This window comes from Lynx canadensis, chromosome A1 (assembly GCF_007474595.2).
Source record: "Lynx canadensis isolate LIC74 chromosome A1, mLynCan4.pri.v2, whole genome shotgun sequence".
Taxonomy (NCBI): Eukaryota; Metazoa; Chordata; class Mammalia; order Carnivora; family Felidae; genus Lynx; species Lynx canadensis.
Window position 1 is genome coordinate 100305488 of NC_044303.2, and position 10998 is coordinate 100316485.

The 10998-nt window shown below is 45.9% G+C and overlaps 1 protein-coding gene across 1 annotated transcript; it reads right to left on the reverse strand.

The window, feature by feature from the left end:
- Positions 1-1300: 1300 nt before the first annotated feature.
- LOX (lysyl oxidase) lies at positions 1301-10519 on the reverse strand. The gene is made up of 6 exons (XM_030317097.2): positions 9743-10519; positions 9274-9382; positions 7526-7663; positions 5651-5807; positions 2337-2432; positions 1301-1420 (listed from the first exon to the last, which is right to left on the reverse strand). The coding sequence occupies exons 1-6, from the start codon at positions 10365-10367 to the stop codon at positions 1301-1303; spliced, it is 1245 nt and encodes a 414-aa protein (XP_030172957.1). The 5' UTR covers positions 10368-10519.
- Between the last annotated feature and the right edge of the window lie 479 nt (positions 10520-10998).

Here is a 10998-nt window from a genome sequence, read left to right on the forward strand (position 1 = left end):
TTTTCAGTTATCCTTTGATGAACTCCATACAATATGGGCCATATGCCCAGCCAGGTTTTCTGCACCGTGGGCATGTTCCCAAGAATACATTTGATTATCTTTTCTCGGTGCCGTCCTTGTGCCGTCCTAGGCTGCATGTATCTGTAAAGCCGTGGTGCCGTTTGTAAAGCACAGGCTCGGCTCCCTTACAGAATAAGGAAAGGGCTCCCTCTCAGGTGAATACAGCCTGAGCCACAGCACACGGCCCAGAGCATGGAACGTGGGCTGCTCTGAACCCCACACCTCCTCTGGCCAGGAGCCCAGGTGTGGGGGAAAGCCTGCACTACTGGGTTTGGGTAGGTCTGGGAAATCCCACAAACCACAGATTTACGTGGGGCCAACCAACCACTGTCCTGGGCTGTGTATCAAGGAGAAAGGGGTATTAAGTGTGAGTTTCCAGTGCAGCTCTGTGACACGTTTCCACAGTGGCCCAGTGGCACTGGTGCCTCTCCCAGCTGGACACTTTCAGTATCATTCCAACGGTGTTTGTATTACTGGGAATGTAGCACTCCCAGGTCGCACAGGTGATGGTTCGGGTCCTTAAGCCAGTACCGCCAGAGCAGGCAGGGCTTAAGGGATCGCTCAGGGCAGAGACCAGCAGGCCAAACTCCCTAACCTTCCTTCAGTTACTTTCATCACAGCACCACCCCTGTTAATATTTATGTGCTGGGAGTCTCTCTGAGCTTGCATTCAAAGAAGAGTTTCGGGGCTAGGAAATGTATGCAGGAACTTCCACACACGCCTCCCTTCCTAGGATATTTCTCTAGTACTTGTGGTTTTAGAACTCAAATTTGTAAAATCTTGGTTTTGTACAGAACAGGCGGTCTGACCTCTTCGGTGGAGTACTTTAAGGCAGTGATTTCCAAAATGTACTTTAAAGAACTCTAGGAATTTCTTCAGGGCTTCTTCATGGACTCTGGTGAAGATTGAGGAAATCCAACTGTTTGGGATCCCCCAAGGTCACCCACACTGCATACGGCCTGTTTTACATATTCATCCGCCCCAGGGGCTTTGCGGGAAAACAGTCTGTTCTGTGTGTATATCCTGTCCTGCAAACTCAGCTTTAGGATGATAAAAACCAGAGGACATCTGCCCTCCCCCTTCTCCACCATCATTAAAGGAAGATCAACCCTAATCACGGGATAGCACAGACTGCTTTCCAGGCAAGCTGCGGTAGTAGTAGAAAGAGACACATGTATAATGCCTGTCACTGAGCTAAAACGCTTTGAGAACAGAATCAACTAAGCTAGGCAGTTAGGACTCACGGTGAAATTGTGCAGCCCGAGGCATACGCATGGTGTCCCGTGTAGCGGATTTCACAGCGCACGACATTGTTAGAATAGTCTGATTCCGGCACCAGGTAGCTGGGGTTCACGCTGACCTAGGCAATGTAAATATCATCCGTGTTTCAGATTTTATCAGCAGTGTTTGCTGGTTAATAGCTTCCTATTTCCACAAGGCTACAACAAGGAAATGCATCAACTTCATCAAGCAGGGCGGGGGGGTTAAAAAGTGAGGCAAGTGGTAAAACTCTGGAGAAGTTACAGAAGGCAGCCATATATTTTTCACTGAAGTTCTTAAAATAACTTTTTCATATACGTATGTTGGTTTAGAAATATTTCCGTATGCCTAGGTGGCTCAGTTGGTTAAGGGTCAGACTTTGGGGCTCAGGGTTCCAGCCCCATGTTCGGTTCTGTGCTGACAGCTCAGAGGCTGGAGGCTGCTTTGGATTCTGTGTCCCACTCCCCTGCTCACTCGCTTTCGCTCCCTCTCTCTCTCTCGCTCTCTTGCTCTCTCTCAAAAATAAACTTTTAAAAAAAGAAATATTTTGGGGTGCCTGGGTGGCTCAGTTGATTAATCGTCCAACTCTTGATTTCCACTTAGGTCATGGTCTCACAGTTTGTGAGTTTGAGTCCCACATCAGGCTCTGTGCTGATAGTGTGGAGCCTGCTTGGGACCCTCTCACTCTCTCTCTCTCTCTCTCTCTCTCTCTCTCTCCCTCTCTCCCTCTCTCCCTCTCTCCCTCTCCCTCTCCCTCTCCCCCTCCCTCCCTCCCCCTCTCTCCCTCTGTCTCCCTCTGTCTCTCTCTGCCCCTACCAGACTGTCTGTCTCTCTCTGTCTCTCTCTCAAATAAACTTCAAAAAAAAAAAAAAAAAAACACTTTTTAAAGAAATATTCCTATGAGATATATAATTGCTTGCAGGGTTGTGATTATCTAACATTGGATTCAGAAGGGGAGGTCCATTGAGTTGCAATCAAAATAAATTGCAGGTTTCTATTTTCAAAGGTCTCTCTACCTTTAGAATGTAGTTTCCAGGCTTTACATCTGTAATATCAATCCACTGGCAGTCTATGTCTGCGTTATAGGTATCATAGCAGCCAGGACTCAACCCCTAGAAGAAAGAAAATTTAAAGATTATTTTAAAAGATGGTATAAGGTTAGAACATGTTAAAGAATGTGTTTAGTAGTTGCAAATTAAATTTTAAGTGAGTACTTACAAGAGTTTGACATAAAGCTATACTTCTATCACATTTCCTTTGAGAAGTATATATTACCCAGCCTTATAGAACCTCCAGCTAAAAAAACACAGGACTAATATAAGTAGTAGTACATCTAGCTTCTTGCACGTGTCATCAGTTACCAGTGATAAATACACTCTAAGTGACAGGACAGGCCTCCACCAAAATTCTAGAATATCACCAGTTCAGCAATAAAGACCATGTAATAATCCCTTTAACTCACACATCCTCAGCTCAACTAGCCTTTCCAGTCTCTCTTGGAATTACCCTCCTTCACTCTGAGTGCCCGGATTTTATAGTGTTTGTGCTCTCATGCTCTACATTATAATTGTACTGTATAACAATATGTCTCACTAGAGATTAGAAGCTCCTTTAGGGTGGTGTCTATGTTGCATTTTTGAGTAGCTAACATTTATGAAGTATGTATCATGTGCCAGGACCAATCTAAAACATGTTACATCTATAAATTCAATGTTCACAACTACAGGAGGACAGGAGCTGTTATTATCCCCATTTTACAGATGAGGAACATGAGGCACTGTAAGGTCAGTTAAGTCACTCAAGGATATATAGCTGGTAAGTGGCTGAGATGGTTTTGAGTTTAGGCATTCAGGAGTCCAGGATCCCTATTCTTAACCAGCACATTATTCATTCTCTCTCTCTCTCTGTCTCTCTCTCTCCCTCCCTCTCTCTCACATTGTCACTGAAATATTTTATTAAATTAAAGGGATGAATGTATGCCTCAATGAATGAATACCACATCACTCGAGTTGCTAAGATATTCACTTCAATGAGGAAATGAGTGCCTTCTACAGGCCTGGAGGAGGAGAATTCCAATAAGATACAGTCCTTGCTCTCCAGAATGTTACAGTCTAGGGAAATCTGTTCAAATTGGAGTCCATAGGTATATTCTTGATGCAATTAGCCCCTTCTTGAGAAGATTTAACTGTTGTATTTTCATCCGAATACTAAAGTAAATTTTATCTGTTTCCGATTCTGTGTCTCCCTCTCTCTCTGCCCCTCCCCCGTTCATGCTCTGTCTCTCTCTGTCCCAAAAATAAAATAAAACGTTGAAAAAAAAAATTAAAAAAAAAAAAAAAAAAAAAAAAAAGGGGCGCCTGGGTGGCGCAGTCGGTTAAGCGTCCGACTTCAGCCAGGTCACGATCTCGCGGTCCGGGAGTTCGAGCCCCGCGTCAGGCTCTGGGCTGATGGCTCGGAGCCTGGAGCCTGTTTCCGATTCTGTGTCTCCCTCTCTCTCTGCCCCTCCCCCGTTCATGCTCTGTCTCTCTCTGTCCCAAAAATAAAATAAAACGTTGAAAAAAAAAATTTAAAAAAAAAATAAAGTAAATTTTAAAGCATATGTTGGAATCATTTTAACTCACTGTTGCCACTGAATTTCAGCACCCAAAATTTCTTTGGTGCTTAAGATCACCTTGTTACCAAAAGAGCTTTAAGAGCTCTGAAACTGGTACATCAGCTGGCAGAATTTAAGTGATTAACTTTGATTATTTGAACTAGCACACCAAGAACAGGAATTTTTAAGGCCATTAAAAAAACAAACAAACAGGCATTTCACATATTCAAAGTCAAACTTTAATAAACACAAATGAAATGCAGAACCTTAGCCAACATTGTCTAAATTCACTGTTTGGTTTTAGCAAAAGAGAACCATTGGTTACATTAAATTAATGAAGTTAATTTAACTGTTTCTAGTTTCATGTGTGTTGAACATGTAAATTTATTATCTAAGAACTTACGAGTTAGATGAAAGTATAGATATAAAGAAGTTATATCTATTTTTATGTTTGGGTACGTTTAAACTACATTAAAATACAACTAGTCTAAGTTATCATTGGGGCTTTGTCAGAATTTTTTTTTCCCCTTTAAATAAAGTCTGTGTTGAAGAAACATCAGTCTAGTGAAAAACACGAATACAAAAATCACTTGTAATACAAGACCTGGTGAACAGTGTTTAAACAGGACATACAACATGGAAAGTAACTGATAAGAAAGCTACCATAAGTAATGAAATGGGGTCACCCCAAGGAGTTGGAAGACTAGAAGTCTTATAAATACCTACAGACCTAAATTCAGATATTTCGACAGAGAGCTTTCCAGAGCGCCTCTTTTCCTACATGGAGGGAATAAACTCCAGGTGCCGTGCATAGGCAGGCGGCTACTGTGGGGCCGGAGATTGCCGAATGAAAAGGGAACCTCTCTGCCCACATATGTGTAATGTGTGGGTAGGTTACATCTTTTATTTGAACAATAAGTGCTGCCTCCAGGGCATGTAGAATTGAACCTTTTGCCCCCTCCAATTGCTATGGTGTTTTAAGCTCAGAGAAAGAAACAGTGGTGACATTTAGGTCACCAAAAAGCTTCCTGCCACAGCCCTAGAATTTACTCCCCAAGATACCAGCTGCTCATCCCTTTGTGCCCTGCCTGATGTACATTCTCTACTCCTTGCCAAGATTCCGGCTAGAGTAAAATTATAATGTCCTTTTACAAATGAGGGCTTCTTATGGAAATACTGGCCTGGCTTTTAACTGACACACATTTTCCCGTTATAAGGCATACACACTGCTGAGGTCAGCACTATTTTTAAAAATCCATCCAAGGAACATCTGACATCAATTATACTGTAGGTTTAAATATATATGCGTGGAGAAAGAAACTGTGTCCTTCTATTCTTATTTTCATGCTTAAAAGAGACTGATTTTGAGGAGCTTTTCAAGAAACAGGATTCTCTTTGTTGGCGAGCCCCAATCACCATTCTGTCGCTAACTTAATAGGTGGAGGGAGGAATGGTTTTGAAGGGGAGAACACAGAGGTGTCTTTTCCACAGTTACTTACCAAGCCAGTTACAGAATACAGAATGAGTGCAGATACTGGAAACCATTTGGCTTTTTTCAGAGGCTAAACCACTACTTTTCATCGTGGAGCATAGCGATTATGCACATTGACCTTCTGTGATGAGGAAATGCTTTAAGAATAATTCAGATCACCAAGCCACCAGTTTCCTTTTCCCAATTATTTTCCATCCTGACCGGATGACCCCCTGTGGGTTCCCGATTTCAGGCAGCCAACCTACCTGTGTGTGGGCAGTACATGCAAATCGCCTGTGGTAGCCATAGTCACAGGAGGTGTCCTCAAGACAGAAACTCGCTTTGTGGCCTTCAGCCACCCTCCTCTGGGTACTGGCATCGAGTAGGTCATAGTGGCTGAATTCATCCATGCTGTGGTAATGTCTGATGTCCCACACAACACAGAGACAGAACATACAGAGAAAGCCATGAGGATTTTAGACGAATTCCCCACTGCCTCCCACACTTGTTTTCTCATTAAAATTGAGATCAAGTTTGGGGTGCCTGGGTGGCTTAGTGGGTTGAGCATCCGACTCTGATCTCACATTTTGTGAGCCCCATGTCAGGATCTGCACTGACAGTGCAGAGCCTGCTTGGGATTCTCTCTCTCTCTCTCTCTCTCTCTCTCTCTCTCACAGTAAATAAACTTAAAAAAAAGAAACTCATAGAAATTGAAATAAAGTTTACCTCTTTTTTTTAATGTTTATTTTCGAGAGAGAGAGAGAGTGCGAGTGGGGGGGGTGGGCAGAGAGAGACAGAGACAGAATCTGGAGCAGGCTCCAGGCTCTGAGCTGTCAGCACAGAGCCTGACGTGGGGCTTGAACCCACGAACCATGAGATCATGACCTGAGCTGAAGTCCAACACTTAACTGACTGAGCCACCCAGGCACCCCAAGATCAAGTTTATCTTAAAGCCAGATTCATGCTAGCTTTCCCTCCCCACCCCAGGGACAGCGATCTAACTTTGCTTTTAGGAAAAACAGACTTATTTTGAGCATTTTGCTTTCCTATTATACCCTGTTTCATCTTTGAATATTTAATAGAAATAGACATTAAACTATCTGTGTTTAAGTAGACCTTGCCATATGCTCTCTAGGATATTTCTTTTGGCTGCCAGTACTCATGTTTCATTCCAAATAAAAGAAGAGCACTCTTGGGAGGTTTCTGTGAGTTTTTAAAAAAGTGAGTTCTCACGTATTTAAAACCTTTACTCAAATACAAAGGAGAAATAATGGTGTGTTTTCCCCACCACTGTTATTTAACTAGTGTAAACTTTTATTTATAAATAAAATAATTCTACTTGATCAGAAAATTGGGTGTTCATATCTGTTTTTCTCATCTTGTTAAAGGAAAGGTGCTGAGCTGTTTATCTTCTCACAGAAGGAAGGAACGAGAAAAAAAAAAAAAAACGTTCAAATTGCAGAAGGTTTAAGGGGCATCCTTCAGGATTTCCTGTCATTAAATACCTGGGCAAGTTACCAAGGCGAATTATAGAATTGCCTAATGTAAGGATCTTTAAATTCAGGACAGAACTGGCATTTACCCTGGGTTTGATACAGGCCTTGTAAAACAGAGGTCAGTCCTTGTCACCTCATGGAGTATAATCATCTCTTTCTTTGCAATTGGCATATAAATCCTTCTACTAACAACTTGCGGTCTTTCTGAAATGTTATCTCACTGTAGATGATCTTGGCTGTTGTTAACAAGTTTTTTGTTGTTGTTGTTGTTATTGTTGTTTTTAGAAATCTTACCTGTAGTATGTTGGAATAAAATTCTCATGAAGCCCACTGTTGTATCCTATAGCAGTTTTAATCAGCTGGACTTAGAGTTTCCATTTTAAAAGATAAAAGGATCTTGTAGCTAATGTATTTTCTTAAATACAGATTCCCTTGATGATGTCACATTACACAGAGAAAATTCTAAATGTAAAATACCCAACAGCAGTGTTCTCCCTCTTCTATAAAAACTAAACCTTGGCATTTTTCACCTCCAGGACCACCTGAAAAAGGAAAAAACAACTCACAAGTACCCAGGAGGCCCGTCCACTTACTGGTGACAGGATGCCCGCCCACTTACTGGTGACAGGAGGCCCATCCACTTACTGGTGACAGCTGTGCCACTCCCAGGAGTATCTTGGTCTGCTTGGTAAGAAATCTGATGTCCCTTGGTTTTTCACTCTTTGGGGGAATCGCAGCAACACCCTGTGATCATAATCTCTGACATCTGCCCGGTATGCTGAGCTGTGATTTTGAAAAAGGAAGCACTTTAATTTCCACAGGATATTAACTCAAGACAAAGTACAAGCAAAACCTTTCCAGTTTATAATGGCGACTGCCTCCCACCCCCCACTAGACTATCAGTTGCAAAAGCCCAGCGCATTTTGCTTATTTTGTTTACTGCTGAATCCCTGGGTCCCAGAATGGTGCCTGGCAAGTGGCCCGATCTCAGTTGTGAATGTTTGTGGAATGAGTAAATGCATGACAACTAGGGACATCTGCAGTTAAAAAGTGAAAAAAAAAGTAACAAAATCAGCATTAAATGTGTATGCGCGATCAGTAAATTCTGTATTTGTAATCAGTTCTTGTTGAACCACATGAATGAGTAGAAATGATTGCAAATTAAAAAAAAAAAAAAGAAAAAAAAAAAAGAAAAAAGTATGCCCTTATTAAGAACTTTGAATTTTGGGGTACCTGGGTGGCTAAGTAGGTTAAGCGTCCGACTTTTGGTTTCTGCTCAGCTCATGATCTGATGGTTCTTAAGTTCAAGCCCCACATCGGGCTCTATGCTGACCCCACCGAGCCTGCTTGGGATTTTCTCTCTCCCTCTCTCTCTACCCCTCCCCTGCTTGTTCTCTTTCTCAAAATAAATAAATAAACTTAAAAAAAATTTTTTTAAAGAACTTTGAATTTAACATTGTTTCTTCTTAAAGTGAGGAAATAATTCTAAAAGCATACGCCCAGATTAGATAAATAATTTTGTAACTTTGCTATCTGCAAAACAATGGCATGACTGTAATAATATCATAGGGAGAGCAGCGGAGTAAGTGATGCGAGACTCAGGAATGAAAATGGTAACTTTGGCTTTCTTCTCTTCCTTCCTCCTGCCAGTTACAGAGGGTCAAAGTGGGAGAAAGATCCAGCTGAACACATCAACATTACTTTGCTCCTTCTAATATATGTTGTGTGGATATATATTCAAATACTACTGAATATTTTCACTTTGCACTTGAACAGTTTTTTTATGAGACCTATCAAAACATCGTTTGCTCCCTCTGCTGGTTTCCCAGCGGCAAAGTCAGAGGATTCCATTCCCCAAATTGCTATGATTTTATTTTAGGACGGATTCAAAAACAAAGCTCTTGCTCGGGCTTATTCTGGCTGAAGTAATACCAAAACAACGAAGCTAAACTGTGGCCTTAAACAAAAGAAGAAAACCGAAGCTTTGCTCTGAGGGCTGCCACACTGGCAAGTTAGCCCTCGGTTTTTTAAGGGGATATTAACAAGCTCTTCCATTACAATATTTTTTTCCACCTTATTGTACAGTTCTTTAGCTCCAAAGTATGAAGATCTTGGAAAAAGATCATGAGATCCCAACTCTCCACCGTAAGGGTTTGCTCCACCTCCCTGATTTGTGGCAGAGTTTGAAAGACAGAAGAACCCACAGACATCTTCAAAATGTTAAACACTCTCCATCCAGGTCAGCATGCCCAGCAGACCACATTCCACATTCCACTTGCCCCATTGCCCAACTCTTGTCTTCATGGAACAAGAGCTGTGGGAACCAGGCATTCGAGCAGCGCCTGAACCAAGACGGGTGCATGTAGCCAGGCCGAAGAGATCCTTGTCGGTACCTGGCCAAGCAGTTTTCCTCCGCGGCGCATCTCAGGTTGTACATGGACATCTTCTGCACGTACGTGGAAGCCTGGATGTAGTATGGGTCTGGCACCAGGTCCGGGAGACCTAAACGTCACCAGGCGATTGGGGGGGGGGGGCAGGGGGAGAGGTAGCATTGAGACAACCCAGCCCCCCACCCCCACCCCCCCGGCTTTGGGTCCCTCCATGTCCCTTACCCTTCACCCTTCACCCAACCGGGCTGCGGGTAGCAGGAGAACGGGACGCCCTGGGCTGCAAAGCAAAGTGGAAAGAAAGCAGGAGGGGCCGGGAGTGCGGTTTGCACCAGATTCCAGGGCTGCCTCTGCAGGCGCAGGGGGAGGGATCGGATCTGCGGGACTCAGGCCTGCCGCGCCCAGGCAGCCACGTCGGGGAGCCAGAATTGGGGAAGGGGTGCCCGGCTGCTTCGGGCGACTTGGGGGTGCTTACCGTACTGGAAGTAGCCGGTACCGTATCCGGGCCGGTACCTGCTCCCAGGTCGGGGCCTTTCGTACGTGTCGTAGTAGTTGTAATAAGGGTTGTCGTCGGTGTACTTGTAGGGGTTGTAGGGGTCGTCGCCCACCATGCCGTCTACGCGGCTAGGCGGCCGCAGGTTACTGAGCGCCGGGCGCTCTCCTGGCTCCGTCCCATTGCCGTCGCGCGAGTCCCCAGCGTCGCGGGCCCCGGACGGCGAGTACCCGGCTTGGAACCAGTGGCGAGCGGCGGGTCGGGGTCGGCCGGTGGCCCCCGACGAGCCCGGGGTCCGCTCCCGTGCTGCCGCCGTGCGGTTGCGAAGCAGCAGGATGGGCGTGCGCGGCTGCGGGACGGCGGCGTTGGCAGCGCCCGGGGCGGTGGCGCCCGGGTCCCTTCGGCGCTGCGGCTGGTACTGCGAGCCCAGGCTCAGCAGGCTGAACACCTGCCCGTTGTTCTCCCATTGGATCCGCTGGCGCCAGGCGGCCGGGGCCGCCGGCGGCTGGCGAGGGGGCTGTTGCTGGCCGGCGGCCGGCTGGGCGCAGCGCAGGAGCGCGCAGAGCTGCAGCGGCCCGAGCACGAGCGCGGTCCAGGCGAAGCGCATCGCTCCCTTTGCCCGATTGTCCCCACTCCGGGAGGACGTAGCTCGGAGACCAGAAAAACGGGGCCCAAACGTGAGAGAGAGGGACAACTCTCCAACCGGGGAGGCGGGCGCAGCGCGGGTAACTCAGTCCCCAGCAAGCGACGCCAAGGGTGGGCTGCAGACCCTCGTCCGGTACAGGCGGCTGCCGGGACGTGGCACCCGCCCGGCTCCTCTTTCCCAGTCCTTCTTTCTGGAAGGCGACGGGGAGCGGCGCAGCGGCCCCGGCGAGCGGGCAGCGTCTGGAGTGAAGGAAGGAGGAGAGATTTTAAACTTTCTGGCACGTTTGCAAAGTTACACAAGCAGTTCTGGCCCGGCAGCCCCTCCGCTATTTGTTCACGTAATGCGATTGGAAACGTGCGAGGCGGACAGCTCCTCGCCTCTGCCCCTCCCTCCCCGTCCTGTCCTCCTCCCCCCAGACACGTTGCACAGGCAGCGTTAAGGGGAAAGAACAAAACGGAACACACATCCTGAGACACACTCGGCTTAATCTGGGGCGAACATGCAGGAATTTCAAAAGACTCAGACAGGCGAAGGCAGCCAGGCCGTGGGGCGACGCCAAAATATGCACGAAGAAAAATGCTATTAGGTCACC